The following is a 19,086-nucleotide window of genomic DNA, read 5'->3' as shown; positions in this document are numbered from 1 at the left end:
ATTTTTTCACCTAGATGGTGGAAGGCTTTGATAGAAATCCTATCATAGGGAATTTTTCACTTTTATTCAGGAAAACTAAATGTAGATAAATCTCACAATGTCTGGTACTTTGTAGGTGCTTAATACAAAGATTCCCTTTAGAAAGTTTCAAAATATATTTTTGGTCAAACATTCTATTTAGAAATCTCTGGGTAATATCAGAATCTATAAGTGAAAGGTGTGTATACATACACACACACACACACACACACACATACACACACACACTGTTAAAAACAGAGGCTAAAATATGAAGGAAAAAAGAGATAAGATGCACGCACACACACAGAGGATTTTGCTCCCAAATATCTAGAGATCTGGATCTCCCCTGGTGGCACATGGTTGAGTGCTGGGCTGCGAAGCTGCCCGCAGCCTTTGTAGCGCCAGTTCGATCCCTGGCCGCCAGGCGAGGGTCCCACATGGTGTGCAGACCTCTCCTGCCATGCCCGCTGCTCCCCTCAGCAGTGGGTTTCATCAGTCTGCCTGTTCTGTTCCCCGCTCTGGCTCTGGTGAATTCTCTCACCCTCCTGTGCTTCTGACTGTACCCAGTGCTTGTATAAACAAACAAACAAACAAATAAATAAATCTAGAGATCTGATGCTTTATGGTGAAAAAGTATCTCAGAGTTTATCTTTTACTTCAACCCCTTTATTTTATGGATGAGAAAAAAATGGGAACAATGACTTAGTGGCCAAAATTAACTATTTAACCTGATATTTACTAAGCAAGAAGTTATTTTCACTGCACTTCTGTTGCAAAATGTTTTAAGACTAAGATTATTTTCAAAATTGATTAGAACACTGTATAATGCAACATCAGTAGCTTGCCTTTCAAATGCTAAAGGTGAGTGACGAGTATGAAGTGTTCATGGCAAAAGAAATAAAGAAAGCCGAGAACGCAAATGCAAATCACAAATCTATTTCTGGCTCTCACCTTGGCTACAAGCAAGATATATATTTTTTGCCACATCCATAATAAGAACTTAAGACTAATAAAATTGATGCTTATGCTAACAAATATGTGAGCACTTTTCTGAGAGCCATAAATAGAAACCATTCTAACAACAAGTTCAAAGCTACAGATCTGGGAAAAGATACTGTTCCTTTCAACTGGGTTAGCTGTGTCCACGTCCTAAAAAACCTCAAGGGGACTAAAACTGACAAAAGACTACACCATATAATTCAAATTGCTTCTTTGTGATCATCATGCATCACTTTTCAAATCTAAAGGCTTGAATTCAAGGGACCATTCATTACAGTTCAGTTTCAAGACACTAAGGAAGGTCATCTTCAAACTCAAATCAGGCCAAGTCTTATCCTATTAAATCTGAGGAAGATCATTCCACAAACAGAATGCGAATTTATTGTGCTCTAAATTGCTATCACTCTAATAACTTTTTGAGAACACTGACAAATCTAATTTAAAAAGATAAATCTGAACTCTAGCTCATAAAATTAAGAAAAATACTGTTCCTAATAGTAAGTTGCCTTAAATTGCCATTTCAATTTAGGCAAGACATTTACTTGATTAACAAGACTAGCCTTGGGTTATTTTCCCCCAAAGACAGAGTATATATTGATACCAGATTTTGCACTGTTTTCTGTCTGGTGTATTTAAATATCTCATGAAAGAACAAACTCAGATGAGTGGTCATGGAAAGTTTTTGTTCTGAGCATTAGCACCATTCTCCATACAAACCACAGGGTAGACGAGGCCCGGGAGTAGAGTCATCTGCACTGGGAGTCAGGAGGTAGCAGCTTTGATCTCAATTCTGCCACCAACTTTGACTACATTTTTGGTCTTATCATTTTTAAAGCAGTATAAACAGAAGAAACTCTCTAAGGAAGGTTCTTTCTACCTCCAATGGAAGTGAAGAGCTCAGGAAAAAATGAAAAGACTTGCTTATGAATTCCCCCAAAGGCTAGTTTTATAATTTTTTTTTTCCATTTTTCTGTTAGTCCACAATTTCTGCTCTTGTCAGTGCTCTCCAGTGGCAAACAGTTCCCTACCCGTAAAACAATGAGCCAGTGAAAGGGTGAATACGCTTGTCTAAGAGTATGAACTGAGTCTCTGAACCTACCAAAAGAAATCTTACATTCTGTGTGCTTTCTATATACTAGGGCTAGTTTCCAGTAGGAAAATCATTTTTTGTTCTTCTGCAGGCAAACTACTAGATTTGTCAGGTCCTTCAAAGTCAATTGCACAATCATCAGTTTGGAAAAAAGCAGTTCCTGATCTTTAGAACTGGAGGGTCTCTGCCTCCTCCAAACTTCCAGGGCATTTCCTGCAATGGAACTATTGTTCTATGACAATCTGTGGGTCGATCTTATGCTCCTGGAGGATGGTGCTGGTTCTTTCCTGTCTCCATAGAAGGCCCAAGTGAAACAGCACCTTCCACATAGCAGAACTTCATTGCACTGAAATAAGCGAAGACACTCCAGTACAGAGTTGGGGACAGTGAACAGGGGCTTCTGTGCTGACTAGAACCACTTTCCCAAGTAAAGGGACAAAATACTATAGTGCCCAAAGTGACAGAACTAATTCTATGCCAACAGTGGCTTTGTGCATCCGCAGGTATGCCGTAAGTCCAGCCGGTTGTCTTAGTTTTACTCCCTCCCCTTCCTGACTTCTCTGATTTGGGCTTTTGGTAACAGAACACTGTATCATTAGTTTCTGCTCTTCACTTGAATTATTCCTAAATACAGTTCAGTTGCCATCTTCTGATTGACCATTTTCAGAGAAAATGAAGTTAGGTTAAATAAATACTATGTAAAAGGATGGATATGATTTCTGTAGCCAAGAGTGTTTCCTGGGCATGGAGTCTTATAAAGAATGTTATTTGCTCTGGTTAATTTGATATTGCATTGCCCATAGTTACAGAGTACTATTCCCATCTGTACACCACCACAGCTATTTCAGACTGGTAAACATGTTTGTCTTGATGGTTACTGAATAATTTAAAGAGGTAACATCTCTTCCTGAGTCTTATTTCCTTCAGCACTCATGACTAATATAACACTGTTACAAGTAACGCTGTTACTTGAATTTGACAATTTTCTTTTTAGATAATTTCTCTCCTTTATTTGATTTTATGAAAGAAAAAACAAACACATATATTATCACAGCAGGGAAACCAGGATCTTTAGAATGTTCGTTGAGAAATTTCAAATTGAAAATGGAGGATATAATTGAGTACACAATGCAGGACCCAAATACATGGGAAATCTTTCAACGAGGAGGAAGAACATTTTAAAGACAACCCCCAACCCCCTTACCGTTTGTTTCTGTCTTCCAGCTGCAGTGTGTACACCATGTCATCAGCAGCATGCGTTTTGGAGTTGCTGTCTCCCCATTTCAGCTTCAGGCTCTGAGGCCCGGCTGCAGCACACTCGAGCCTAGGAGGCAAGGGTGGTAATGGCCGAGTTTTTGCTTTAATGAACTCACTAAATGGTCCAGCTCCAATTTCATTTATGGCCTGAATTCTGATCCTGAAAAAGGCAAAAAATACAAATATTGCAGGTTTAAAAAACTGATTCCTCATTGAAATGAACATTGTTTGGAGTAATTCTTACTTGCCCTTAGAGTGGTTATCATGGAAAAAAGAAAAACAAATTGAAGTAATTTAAGACAAATTGAGAATTAGGTAGCTTTAGGCCAAATTATACTCTCTGCTCCAGAAAGAGGAGAAAACCAACAGCCCATTATTAAGATACCCTTAGTTCTTTAATTAAAAAGGGAGGGAGGCCACTGTCTGAGGGACCGCATCTTGAAGATGTGCTTTAATATTTTGTTCTAGTCACCCTTCAGCTGCCTCAAAGTCAGTTTTGGAAGTAGGCCAAGGAGAATAAATGATATGGAAGAAATACATCTCCTTCAGAGGTCCAAAAACAAAAGAAACCAACTCTTCAACAGGGCATTTCTCTCTCCTCTTACTAGCCTCAGGTCCCATCTCCACAGTTCTTATCACAGCTGAGCATGCAGACAGTGCTGGTGAGCAAGTGCCTTTCAGATGTAATGAAAATATATTAACACTTTCCTCATGGTCTAGGAATTTTAAAATAGTGAAACTATATATATAAAACTATATATAAAAATGATATCCTATTATTATTCCTTTTCTCATTCTTTTATCTTCTTACTAGTTAATTAACACAGTTGGCCATTAAACAGCACACTGATGGCAATGTTTCATCCTCGTCCTTGGCAACCATTCCTGCAGTGACTGCATATTCTTAAAGCTGGGACTTCCTTTCCTCTTCTGTACAATACTTCCTACAATTCTGTTCTTTCAATAACCTCACACAATTTTGCAGCTTACCCTACTCTAAGACCACTCCAGGTCTGTATCCCTCTAGTTCCTTCATAACCTGTTACCAAGCCTCCAGGGGAAATACCACCCAAACACCCTGGTAGGCACACAGGCACCTTACTGAATTGACGAGAGTGATGTCACTAGTTCTGAAAGGTTCAACATTAAAACCTGATTTGAAATCAAAAGCAATGTTTCCTAACAAATGATAACAAAAAACACCGCCCAAGAGATAAATTCTTAGGCAACAGGTCAGCTAAAATATTCTTACAATGTAGCTATTAACAACTATTATTACTTATACTTAAGTAGAAATTATCAATACGTATGTAGGAAATATCATTTAGATATTCAATACCTAAATTTATCATGTGACCTCAAATTAAAATTCTTCAAACTTAAAGATCATGTAATTCAGCAAGTCAATCTAATAATATGACTGTAGGTTGTTAAGAAGAAAAAAAAAAAACAGGTTAATTCCAGGTGAGAGAGAGTAAAGCACATTCTACCTTACTCTCCCACTGAATAAGGTAATTAATTAAACTTGAATAAAACAAATTCAGCAACTACTTAAGAACTCCAAAAAGTAAACAATAGCTGGAGGATATGGGGAAAAATATGCAGCATCATCATGCCAGTAGTGAGCTTACTATTTCCCCCTTCCATTATCTTCTAGGCTGGACTCCAGGCAGCCTGGTATCCCAGAGTGGTCATCTGCATTGCTGAAGGGAGTCCTCTGAAAGCTCAGAGTGAAAAGGGAAAATCTCTTACCCTCTCTCCTTTTTCTACATTCTCTCATTATCCAGACCATAGCCAATCCCAGCATATTAATAACCATATCAATTGATGCAGAAAAAGCATTTAATAAAAGTTCTCAGTAAATTAGGGATAGAGAGAACTTTCTCAACCTGAAAAGGGCATCTATGGAAATACATATAGCTGACAACATAATCAATGGTGAAAAGATTGCTATTCATCATGTCCTAGAAATTCTAGCCAGTAGGGAAAAAAGGGACAAGAAAGAAAGAAATGAAATATAAAACATTGTTGAAAATATTAAAGAAAACCTAAATAGAGACATACAGTGTTCATGAATTGGAAGACTCAACACAGCAAAAATGTCAATTCCCTCAAATGGATTTATAGATGTAATGCAATTTTAATAATATTTCAGCAAGATTCTTCTCAGTAGATAAAGGTAAGTTGATTCTAAAAGGAAAGGCAAAGGAACTAAAATTGCCAATACAAACTTGAGAAATAAGGATAAAGTTGGAAGAATCACACAACCTGATTTAGGTCTTACTATAAAGTTACAGTAATCTAGACAGTGTGGTATTGGTAAAGAGACAGACACACAGATCAATAAAACAGAATAGAGACTCCAGAAATAGATCTGCACAAATATAACCGATTGATTTTTTGACAAATGTGCAAAAATAATTCAATGAGAAAGAAAAGTGTTTTCAACCAATGGTGTAAGTCTCAATCTAAACTTCACCTCTTAAAAGAACTTAATCCAAAATGGATTGTAGATCTAGACTTACATATAAAATACAAAACTTTAAAGAAGAAAACAGGAGAAAATATGTTACCTAGAATTAGGTAAAAACTTTTTAGAAATGATGTAAAAAGCATGATCTATAAAAGAAATGGAAAAATAGACTTCATCAAAATTAAAAATTTTTGCTATTTTTATACTATTATATTTAATACTACTTTAATACTATCATATTAGAAAATAAATATAATATTATATTAATACCCTTAAGGAAGAAAAAACCCATGATTATATCAGGGAATGAAGACAAGCTATAGACTGGGAGAGAATGTGTGTCAAGGAATCATATCCAGAATGTATAAAGACCTTTCAAAACTCAACAGTAAGAAAACAAAAACAATTAAAAACTGGGCAAAAGACAAGATCAGACATTATACCAAAGAGAGTATATATAAGGCAAATAATCACATGAAAAGATGTTCAATATCATTAGCCATTAGGGAAATGCAAAATAAAACTACAATGAGCTAGCACTATGTCTCTACTACAATGGCTAAAATAGAAAATATTTCATACCATGCTGGTAAGGGATAAAGAACAACCGAACCCTCATATTTTGCTGGTGAGAATGTAAAATGATACAGCCATCTTGGAAGTTTCTTGACAAAGTTTCTAAAAAGGTTACATATACTTAGCATATGACCCAGCATATCTTGGGTTTTCTTCGAGATAAAATAAAATTTATGTTCTCGCAAATACTGATACACAAATGTTTATAGAAGCTATATTCATAATGATCAGGCTAACATTGAAAGATTAAAATAAACTCTTGCCTACCAACATGAGTCTTATAAAGTAACTTTATGGTAGTAATACCTTTTTCTATGATTGAAAAGTAAGACATTTTTCTGCAACCGAAGAGGAAAAATCCTTTTTAAAAGATGGTCATCATAGTAGTAGAAATTAATGGCCTCTCTCTTTTCTCAGGAAAAGGGAATTAAGTCAGACATCAATCTCTTTCTTTCTTCAATGGTATAACAAATTTCCTCACCTACAAGGTTTATACAAAGGTCCTTCTAGGGTCTGAACTGCCACCCCTACCTTTTATTCTAGAAAATAAAGGTATCCTTAGAGTCTCACAGACCAAGATGTTTATTTCCATCGGCCTAGTCTTTCAGAGCCAAGTTCACCTTGCATTCCATGGGATCCTACTGCTTTGGTCAGTGCAGACCATATTGTCCTTAGCTATGTTAATAACAAAAGAGAGGTAATTAATGGGTTGCTTAAGACTGTCCTATTCCAGAAAAATAAGTATTACGAGATCTAAATGATCTAAAATTTTAAAAATAGTTTATAAAATTCAAGCATCAAAGTGCAAAAAACCCACAGATTTAATGTATGATTTCTTTTGTAAATTGATCTATTTTCTCAAAGTCTCCACAATGAACTGCTAGGTTTTGGATTCCTTATATCTGTGACTCCATGGTTCTCTGAGCATTTACTGAGGAGTATTTGGTGGGCATATAATTATAGCCTTAAATACATACACACACACACACACACACACCACCACCACCACCACAAAATAACAACTATAACAAGAATACTAAAGTAGCAATTTAACTGTCCTTAGCAGCATAGCCTCTGAAATCATCATCACTTTGATGACCTTGAACAAATCATCTACCACTTTTAAGTAACAGTTTCCTTATCTAAGAATGGGGATCGTAATATTTTTGCTGTACTTATAAACAAGATTAAGTTACAATAGGGATATGGAAAGCACTTCCTATTTATTAATTTTTAGTATTTTTGAGTTTATCATACAACCAGAAAATGATCCGAGGAGGGGCAAAAGCATGTGGGTGAACTTAAAAGCACTGATTTATGGAGGTATTACTCTTACGCTGCCTCGTGAGCTGTCATTTCTTGCAATGGTGAAGAAAACATGTTGGGGTGCATGAGGAGTGACTGGACACACAAACATAAGTCTTCATTTCAGCTGCATTATTACCAAAAACTTTGTAACTTGAGCACATTGCTGATGACATCTATTCATTTCCTTCGCCTCAATTTTGGCCAAGGACCCAGCAACAGCAAAAAGGACTGAATTTTTAAACCATCCTTAGAAGGTGAAGGTGTGACAAAGAGCTTGGGAAGAGACAGAAGTGATAACCACCACCACAACACCAAGCATTTGCTCTGTTCAAGGACTACGCTGTGTCCTAGGAACTAGTGTTTTTTCCTTGCTTTTAGAGACAAAGAAACTGAAGTTAACTGCAGAGATTAAATAAGTCAGACTAAATGGCACAGTGGCTACTCATTTTGAAATGTAAGTTTGATATGTACAATATTATCTCTGATTTCTACCCTGACTCCATGAAATAGGAACTACTATTATACAAGTAAAGCAACTGAGGCCCCTCTAGCTTCTGTCATTTGCTCTGCTCTATCCAGCAGAAGCAGGTCAGACCTTGTTGTGACCTAGTGCTTGTTAAACTCAAGTGTTTGTGTATTCTGGCAAACCATACTTTCCAAGCAATAATATGGGTTGAACAAGGCTACAAATCCAATCAAAAGATAATTTTAATTTGATTACTATTTCAGCTCAACAACTTTATTTTGCCAATAAAATAGACATTTAGAATAGTCAAGAAATTTATTTTCACATATTTAAACAACTTTTGGTTCTGATATCAGCTACTTTGATTTTACGATGTTCCCTCAGATTTTAAGCAATGTTTTAACAAAAACACATCTTGACTCAGGAAGAAAAAAAAAAAGTGGAAAACATTTACTATTCCAGCTATGCAATGAACTAACTAGTCCTACGGATAAAGTAATCCTCAAAACAGACTGAAGAGCTGACAAAATGGAATAATGCCATTCTTGCATTCTAGTAAAAATATTTAAGAACTCTAATCTTAGGAGACTGAAAAAGCGGAGGAAAGACTAAGGTAGTACGAAAATAATTTCTTAATTTTAGTGAGGGTTCACATGAACTAGTCAGCAAAGCAAGGAACAATTCCAAGAATTCACTGCAGAAAAAACTGACTTTCAAGTTTTATTAAAATAATAAAAGCTTATCTCAAACCCAAACTTGAGACATTTCCTCTTTAATTGAAGTAACATGTTAATCTTCAAATTTAGATAATACCCATAGGCTTTTATTTTTTTCTTCTTTAAACATGCATTGTTTATCAGTGTCTGAGATTTTAAACTCTGTATTTAAGAAAAGGTAAATGGAATTTTGCTTTCCAATTTTAGGAAAGTGATATAATTCTGAACAAATGCTAATTTGGATAAGGCAGAAATGAAAAATCTCTTCAAGTATCCAGGAACCTGCAAGATTCATTAATAAACTAATGACACTGACTAAAGAAATCAAATTAGATGCACAGCTTAACAAAGTTAAAAAAATTTGTATAGAAACACAAAAGATCCCAAACAGGAAATGCAATCCTGAGAAAATTAGATAAACAAATGTATCACACCCAATGACTTTAAAATACACTACAAACCAATAGTGGTAAAAACAGTATGGCATTGAAACAAAAGTGGAAATCAAACTAATCGGGTAGAATAGAGAACCAGAAATAAACCATATACATATAGATAATTAATCCTTTGCAAAGAAGCCATGTTCATTCAATAAAAAAAGGAAAGCTTGCCAATAAACAGTGCTGGAAAACTTGGACAACCACATGCAAAAGAATGAAACTAGATCATTAATTACAGAGAAATTGACTCAAATGGATTGAAGATTTGGATATAAGTCACAAAACTACAAATACATAAAACACAGGTAATATACTCTTGGATAACAACCACAGAGACATATTTGGGGACACAACTTCAATGGCAAGGGAAACAAAAAGCAAAAGGGAAACAAAGGCAAAAACAAACATGTGGGACTACACTAAACTAAAAGGCAAAAGAAACCACCAGAAAAACAAAAAGACAATCTATAGACTGGGAGAAGACATTTGCATATCACACCTCCAACAAGTGGTTAATTTCCAAAATATATAAAGAACTCATACAACTCAGCAATACCAAAACCAAACAACTCAATCAAAAAATGGACAAAAGAGCTAAACAGCCACTTCTAATAGAAAACATTTATCTGTCCAAAAGATGCATGAAAAAATGTTCAATATCAGTTAATAAATGAGAAATGTAAATCAAAATGACAATGAGATATCATCTCACCCCTCTGAGACATGAGAATGGCTTACATATAAAAAAAAAAAATAAAACTGGAAACATGTCGATGAGAGAAACCAGTGGAGAAACCATGTTGTGGAGAAACCAGTGCCATCACTCTTTGCTCCAGGACTTTGGACTTACTTTTTCATGCACTGCCATGGCAGGGAAAAACATGCTTAGATATCTGCCATTGTTTTAAAGGATAATGCCAGATTTCCACAGACATCACTAAATATAATTTGGTAGTAGGGTCATAGCCAACTTTTCAGGCTCATTTCTTCCCTACCAAACATTAACAACAGCTAAATTACGCATGCTATTGTGTCAGGTCTCATACTAAAATCTTATCTAAAGCACTCAAAAGCCTATCAGGTAGCTAAAGTTATTATCCCTGTTTCACAGATCAGGAAGCTGAGGTATTGAGAGGTTAAACTTGCCTGAGGTCACAGAGACAATAAATGGGAGGACTGAAGTCAAAAGCTGTCTGACGCCACTTGGCTACTGAGAACTTGTATCCTAATAAAGCCCACCTCATCTTGTTAGGAAGAAATGATTGATGACTCATGCTGGACAGGCTAATGTAGTGCTTGACATATAATAAGGACTCAATGAATATTATTTTCATCCCTGTTTTACCTAGCAAAAAGAACATAAATGAGCATAACAAACAAATCTATCCTAAATTTTAGTTGTTTGCCAGCTCAGGATGAGTCAGACACATAATGAGGTTGCCAAAAAAAGTGCTCTTAGGCAACTGTACCAGCTACCAATATGGAGGAAAAGGAAGGGGACAGTCTTGGTCTGCACCAGCCAGCTGGTCACACCATTCCTGGAGGTCGGGGCACTCCTCACTACAGAGGCCACCAAGAAACAGAACTCACCCTCTAGTGAAGAGGATGGAGGAGGTTATAGAAAATCCTGCCAGTGAAGACAGATTTGAATGAAGTGAGAATGGTTAAGTAAGAGATGACTGACATCATAGATAATGGTATCTTAGCCTCCTCTGAGACCCTACAGTCTACGGAAGTGGCACTCAGATGTCTGTATTTTGCAAAAGCTCTCCAGGTGATTCACAGATACATCACCATTCATGAACCACTGCTCTAGGGTGCAAGTTCTCAAACTTTAACAAGCATCAAAATCTCCTGCAGTGCTAATTAAAGGAGACAGCAGGGCCCCACCCCCTAGTTTCCAATGCAGTACCCCAGGAGTACGGCCTAATAATTTGTATTTTTACAAGTTTCTAGGTGATGCTAATGCTGCTGGTATAGAAATCATACTTTGAGAACCACTGCTGTAGAGAAGGCCCAGGATCAAGTGATAAGATTTTTAGATATAGAGGGCTTTGATAAAATACATAGGAAACACAAGTGGAATCCACTGGCAAGTAGTTGTTAGAATCACTGCTCCTGTTGCCAGAGATGCTCAAGCCAGAACACTAGGGAGGGTGCCACCAGACCTTCTCGACTCTCTCAGCCTGCAAAGTCCGTGATTCTGTGCAGCTGACAGCATGCAAGGAAAGCTACCCCTCTGTTTTCAATACAGTTTTGTTACTCCTCAAACAGAATCTCATTTCTAAGCTTAAAAGTAAGAACTTTTAAAATAGCACTGTAATTCCAAACGAATTCCACAGAGGGTGTCAGTATGCCAACAGGTTGTTTTACAAGCATCAGTGAAGAAGTGATGAGATCCATTAAAAACAACCATTTTCACGCCAGTATTTTTGCTTCAGAGGTACACAATTCTGTCCCAGCAAGACAGGAATGATATACACAGTGTGAGAACAATGTGTAACTGCTGAAGGTTAAAAAAAAAAAAAAATTACACAAAAGAACTAAGTCCTTTATCCAAGTCCATGGCTTGCTTAAAATGTTTCATTCCACATTTTTATCTAGAACATCATGATCTGTTCACTTATATTTTAAACCAATTTATGGGGCAGAAAAAGGTGAGGTAAAAGTTGATTGGACCAAAATTACAACCTTATTTCCTGGAAATACTTATTTTGTATTTCACCATAATTATTGCAATTGTATTTTTGATACATAGAAGAACAAGACTGTGGATTGACCAGAGTTCTACTACAGAGTATCCTATTATGTACTACAGAAATTAAATTCCTTAACTTGCGTAAAGAATGATCTTAAATATGAATATTAATCTCAATATCTTAAATATGAAGCATTCAATTAATAGATTGGCTAGGAAAGACTTAGGCTAAATCTTGTTTGTCTCTCCCATACCTGTCCCCATATACTGTACAAAATGAGTACAAAGATCCACATTTTCTAAAACAGTAAATTTCTAATGCAAAATGTCTAAAATGTTTAAAATGTTATCCTCCAGCTTAACCTGTAAGGCTGACAGCCTCTCATTGTGGATTTCCTCCTTAAGGCAAATATACTATCCTTTCATGTCAATATTGAGTTGAAATATTAATGCCATATCCATTCAATTATTTTAAAAATGAGTCTTGAGGTTTTACTGTCCAAATCTAGCTCCTTCTTCCATAGTTCCTATATTACTAAATCATTTTCTTCAGAACAGCGTTATTTTGAGGTACTTTTTTAACATGTCCCTAAATTAACCACCTATGTGGAAGATATTTTTCATAATTTTCTTATCATTATTCTCCTACATCTATTTCTTCATTTCTTCTGAGTCCTTGATTTCTAGATTTATTTCCAAAAGTTATTTGACTGTATGTTGACTCATGAAAGTCAAAACCCTCCAATATTATCCTTCAATGTTAAATTTTTTAAGATTTATTTATTTATGCATACAAGAGCTGGGGTACAGGCCAGAGATGCAGGGGGGTGAGAGGATTCACCAGAGAGTGGGAAACAGGCAGACTGACTGAAATACACTGCTGAGGGGAGCAGCGGGTGAGACAGGAGAGGTCCGCCTTGCCATGTGGTTGCTCCCTGGCCGGCTGGGAATGAACTCATGCTGCAGAGGCTGCGGATTGCTTCATAGTGCGGTGCTTAACCCCTTGCGTCACCAGGGAGGCCCTCAATGTTAAATCTTTATAATTATTTAAGCCACATCTATGGAAGAAGCTAAATTCTTGGGTTAACCATGTCCCAAAAGCCTATTAAAAATGTGACCTGAAGGCTCAGAGGATTTGATTTGAGGTACTGAGGTTAATCTGACCTGAGGATGAGTCCAGCCCACAGTAGACATGGATGTGGATAAGAGCAGACACAAAACCTGACAGTGAGTCCCTGAACCAGTGTGGTTTCTTCCAGGTTTTCTGGCCTGAGCAATCAGGGTTACACAATATTTGAACATCTGATCTTGTAGAAAGAGCTGGGGTATCTCATTCACTTGCTCATTTCCCCCTCTATGTACCTCACAGTCAGGTTTCCTCAGAACACCATCACTGAGGGAATGCTCTGAGGTCGTGGTCTGGATATTCACCTATTTCTTAAGCACCTGATTAGAGCTCTGGGCATTACAGGTACTTAGTATTTGGCTAGCAATGTGAAGACTTGTTTTCTGAGATTGGCTAAGGATCAAACAATGCCCTTGACTTGCCCCTCATCCATATCTCCCTTTATTCAGTTTCCACCTCAAGACCCACTGAACCATCCTGACCATTTTAAACCCTAGGGTGGTCTTTTCCAAAACACTAAACACCAATAGGACTTTTCACACGCAGCTATTTTCAGCCTGTGGTGTCACAATTACCTACTACCTCAGGTTGTACTTAAGTTTCCCCCAAATGTGTGAGTGATCTGAGGACAATGACAGTGTTATCACTGTCTCACAAGTTTCAGAGTACACAGTACTGTGCCCAAGAGATTTGTTAAAAGAATGAAAGAGGCAGCCTCCCTGGTGGTGCAGCGGATTGAGCGCAGCACTGTAAAGTTGTTCGCAGCTTCTGTAGTGTGGGTTTGATCCCTGGCCGGCCAGGGAGAGCCAGTTTTACTGATGATCTTGATGATGAAAATTATACTTCATGTTAATTGTGCATATGCCATGTCCTGCTGGGCTCTATACAGGCATTTAACATTCATTTATTTACTACGTACAACATGTTTAAGAGGTTAGGTAATTTTGTTCCCATTTTATGGAAGAAATAGACACAAATAACTTCTCTAAAGACACAACTGATGACCCGAATCTGAATCCATGAAATATATCATCTCTCTGAGACACCATCTAGTATGACAAAGGGAGATGTCTTTGTGTGACAAGAGGAAGGTGAGCTGGTTGGCCTCCTTGAGAAGAGCTCTGGTGCAAAGAGCGAATGCGTAAGACACTAACTGAGTTTTGCTTAATGGTAACTACTTTTCTCTGGCCTCTTGTGAAGTCCTGAGGAAAAGCTAAATCATACATGCCTTGGAATGCTGTGTTTGCCTTTGGGGAATCAGAAAAATGAATGAGAATGATGGAGCTCTACTTCAGAGGTGGGCGAGTACATGGTGAGGACAGAAAGTCCACATATGAATCATAGAGAAAAATGCAAAGATAAGTGTTCAAGAGATCGAGAGAGAAAAACTGACTTGGAGTGGTAGGTGAAACTCTGCCCTCAGGGGTTAGGGATTATATATACACTTACAACTCCTAAAGTACAAAGCATTACAAGCTCTTAAACTACAGCTGCATTCAGTACTCTTAAATATATTAAGAATGGCTAGAGGTCACCATTTGGCACTTAGAACCCAATGAACCTGTAGTCCCAAGTGCTAACATGTCAATGCTGACTTATTTCTACATTCCTGCACTCACCGGTAGGTGGTTTCTGGAAGGAGATCTTTGATAATGTGGGAGGTGGTATTGCCCACAGTGATGCTAGTGTCTCCAGTATCAATATTGTAAGCAAGGATTTCAGATCCATTATTGCACGGCTCTTCCCAGTTCAGTACAAGGCACACAAAAGGTGAATCGGGATAGGCATTGAGGGTCTCCTCTTCCTGGACACAGAGAGTGGAGACAGGGTCAGGGGCAGATGCTGGTGTCTGGCAAAGAACAAGCTCACTGTACGGTCCTGCGCCAGCTTGATTGATGGCCTAAAAAGCAGAACAGGGAGACAAATCCACATTATACCATTAGCACATTCTAATGTCTCCAGGTTAGTTGTCATTCAAAAACTGTAAAGTTATGCACAATTTACTTCTAGAAACGCAGAGAGAAATAAACCCTAAATATGTTCACTTAAATCTAATGACTACTTTCCAAAAAATGCCAATCACATCTTTTCTGTGAATAAAGAAAAAATAACATCACCATCATTACCTCTTATGAAAAATAATTTTTTTTTTTTTTTTTTTGTGGGACCCTCGCTGGTGGCCAGGGATTGAACTGGCACTGCAGAGGCTACGGGCAGCTTCACAGCCCAGCACTCAACCACTGCGCCACCAGGGGAGGCCCTGAAAAATAATTTTTAATGTAACAAGTCATATTTGTACAACCCACTTCAGTTTACATATTGTTTGATGTGATCTTCAAAATAATTAGCTGAGGTAGAAATTAACTGGCAAGTATTCTTATCTGCCTTTCACAGAGGAGGTAATGTAAAGTTAGATCAAATAACTCAGAATTCCAGGTTTAGAGAAAAAGTTGGGACTGGAACTCAATAATCTGAGTGTTAATTCTAGTGCTGCCCTGAAAGAGCTAGATTTCTTTTTCAAAGATTTCTATTATTTCCTATGTCAATGATAAACTCATATCTGAAGTTAATCCTCAGCCTTCATCTGACTTTACCTCAAAGAAAGAGCTGGCACCTTGATCAGTTACTTTTTTTTTTCTTGTGAGTTTCTATTTTTATTTGAGGTAACCTTGGCTTACATCACTGTGCATGATTCAGGGGAACAGGTTCACACCTTCTCAGATGTGCATCACCACTTCCCATCTACCCCTTTGTCACATACCATTGCCCCCCCGCCCCTTGTCACTTTCTTTCCACGCTCACATTCCCCCTCTAGTAGCCTCAATTCTGCAGTTGTTTCTAGACTTTGGTTTAGTTCTGTCAATAATTGTTTTGTTTCTCTTTGTACCACATATAAATGCAATTATCTCATTTGTTTTTCTCCTTCTGACTTATTTCACTCAGCATAATCCTATCCAATTTCATGGCAGGGGTTCATTTTTTCCTATAAAGCTGAGTAGTTTCCCATTAAGTATATCCCCCCCACATCCTCTTATCCAGCCCTATCTTTGGACACTTAGGTTGTTACCATATCTTGGCTACTGTAAATAGTGCTGCAAAAAACATAGGAGTGCATATATCAAATTGTGTTTTTGCATTCTTTGGATAAATGCCTAGGAGTGAAACTGTTGGACCATATGTTGTATCTATTTTTGCTATTTTGAGAAACCTTCATACTGTTTTCCATAGGGGCTGGGCCAACCTATAGTACCAGTGTACGAGGCTTTCTTTTCCTTTACACTGTTGCCAATATTTGTTATTTACATTTTTTTGATATGGGCCATTCTCACAGGAGTGAAGGGGTATCTCATTATGGTTTTTATTTACATTTTCCTGATGCTCATTGATGATGAACATTTTCCACATGCCTGTTGGCCCTCTGTAGGTATTCTTTGGTGAAATGTCTATTTAGCTCCTCTGTCCACTTTTGATTGGGTTTTCTGTTCTCTTTTTATTGAATTGTATGAATTCTTTGCAGATCTTGGATATAAGCCCCTTGTTAGATATACGCTGTGCAAATATTTTCTCCCATTCAGTGGGATGTCTGTTTTAATGATACGTTTCTTTCACTGTGTGGAAGTATTTTAGTTTTATATAATTCTATTTCTTTATCTTTGCTGGAGTTGAATCCTCAAAGACAGCCTGGAAACCAACATCACGTAGTGTTTTGGCTATGTTTTCTTATGCATTTAATGGATTCTTAGCTTTCAAATGCTTACTTGGTTTTGGAACCCATATTCTTGTTTCTACTTATTTGCTGCTGCTTCTCAATCACCTTTGCTACTCATTCCTGAAATCTATCAACACTGGAGGGCACCAGGTTCAGGTTTTAGACACCTTCTTCTTTTCTATCTCTGTTCAAACTCTCAGAAATCTCCTCTTATCTAAAAGGGAAAAAGGCCATTCAAATCTTACTCCCAAATTCATTAGTGTAACTCAGACCTCTACCTTAAATGCCAGTCTAGTGTATCCAACTGCCTTCTGACTAGCTCCACCTGAATGTCAAATTGGCACCTCAAACTCAACTGTCCAGAGAGCTTCTCATCTTCTCCCCATAAAATCGTATGGTACCTCAAATAGTTTCCCTACCCTCCAGGCTCTTCAGTTCATATCTCTGAGTCATCGCTGGACATGTTTCTTCCTCTCATACCCCCACTAGGCACTCAGCATAGCCTGAATCATCCTAGCGTAAGTACATGCTCTGTCTGGTTACTCTGACGATCTCCTAACTGGAAACAGTGGACACCCTTGTTCTATAGTCTTTCTTCCAAGCAAGCAGAGTAATACTGTTCAAATTCCATCAATAGCCTCCTACCCTATTTAGAATAAACTCTGAAGTCCTCACATCAGCTATAAGACTTCCCCAATCTGCTAACCACCACCACCAGCCTCCCAAAGGATTCATCACCAGGTGCCTCCATCATTTACTATGCTCCCCCCACAGTGTGTCTGCCCCATACTGGCTTCCTTGCTCTTCCACAAGGACACCAAGTTTGGTCCCACCCCAGGGTTCTGCAACTTGTTTTTCTCACAAATAGAAAATATAAAATGAATGTAAAATGAATGTACTATAAAAATGAATGTACTCTAAAACCCATTTCTTATTTACTTCATAGGAGAGTTTATTCAGACCATTACAAAACTAAAGGAAAGTAGTTTGAGCTCTTAAATCAAAAGTTCAAGAAAATTTTAATTTCCGTACATTACTATTTCAAAGAAGCAAATTAAAAGGCATTTGCTATCAAATTACTGTTGAAACTCTAATATTTTGCCATATCTAATGCTATTTCATGACAACATCTCAACTCTGGTAAAATTTTAATGTCAAACTATTTTAAGGACATGTATTTAGAGATTTTATTTTTGGATACAAATTCATCATAAGGGCAGAAAAATATCATGGAGACTAACGTTTATATCAACTAAGGCTTTAGATTACCATGTGACAGAAGGAAAAGAACATGGTTTTTAAGCATTGGAATTTAGTCCAAACCTTGACTTCATTATCTACAAATAGTGTGATCTTAGACAAATTAATATTCTGAGTTTGTTTCCTTAGATGTAAAGTGAGAATAGTAACATCTAATTCATGGAATTATTCTACAGATTAAATTGGTTAACAGGAAAAGCCTTCATAAAGTATCAGGCCAACAGTGTTCTCTTTCCCCCTGGGAAAATCGAGAACAAAACAGCACTTTTACAACTTAAAAAAACAAAAAACCCTTTTTATTTAGAAATTGAGATTTATAGAGAAGGTACAAAAACTGCACAAAAACATTTAAATATATATCTTACCTTGCTTTTCCGAACACCTTATATATTAACACTTTCTGTAGGTACAGAATGATCAAAACCAGGAAACTAACACTGGTACAATACAGACCTGATTTGACTCTTAATTTTTCACATTTTATTTTTCCAAGTTCCCACTGTTTTTCACTTTTTGTTCAATGGAAAAGGCTTTCTTGATTTATACCACTTCCTCTTAATCAAAGGAAACAATTTAAAAGCATCTATTTAACTAAATAATAGTATGGTTGTAATATATGTCTCATGTGACTAGATTGCTTTGGTATTTACTAATTAAAATATTCCTAAGGACAATAGAAAAATCAAAAAAATTTCTGACACAAATAAGAAATGTTTGTTTTTTTATATAAAAACAAGTGTATATACAGTATATATTATAAGAAATATTTGTGTGTGTGTATATATATATATATATATATATAAGAAATTTTCATGAAAACACAGTATATAGGTATATTAAAACCAAGGTCAAATGACTAAATTGCTTTTGGACCCTAGAGCACAAAAGATAAAAAAACATTATTTAACTTTCTCTTTGAGGTTTGTATTTACAAACTCTGTATTTGC

General features: G+C 36.9%; 1 protein-coding gene across 8 annotated transcripts in view; it reads right to left on the bottom strand.

Annotated features, from left to right (window-relative positions):
* The window catches only part of FNDC3B (fibronectin type III domain containing 3B), a 316,053-nt gene that overhangs the window by 26,129 nt on the left and 270,838 nt on the right, over positions 1-19,086 (bottom strand). For all 8 annotated transcript variants that reach the window (XM_037525111.2, XM_054700361.1, XM_054700362.1 and 5 more), the window contains 2 exons: positions 14,790-15,070; positions 3,315-3,527 (listed from right to left, as the gene is read on the bottom strand). In XM_037525111.2, the coding sequence (XP_037381008.1) occupies positions 3,315-3,527; positions 14,790-15,070 (494 nt within the window). The remainder of the gene's footprint in view (positions 1-3,314; positions 3,528-14,789; positions 15,071-19,086) is intronic.

Source organism: Talpa occidentalis, unplaced genomic scaffold (genome assembly GCF_014898055.3).
Source record: "Talpa occidentalis isolate TD23 unplaced genomic scaffold, MPIMG_talOcc4v2.1 talOcc4.4, whole genome shotgun sequence".
In the NCBI taxonomy this organism is placed as follows: domain Eukaryota; kingdom Metazoa; phylum Chordata; class Mammalia; order Eulipotyphla; family Talpidae; genus Talpa; species Talpa occidentalis.
This window is presented reverse-complemented; position numbering and strand designations above follow the sequence as displayed.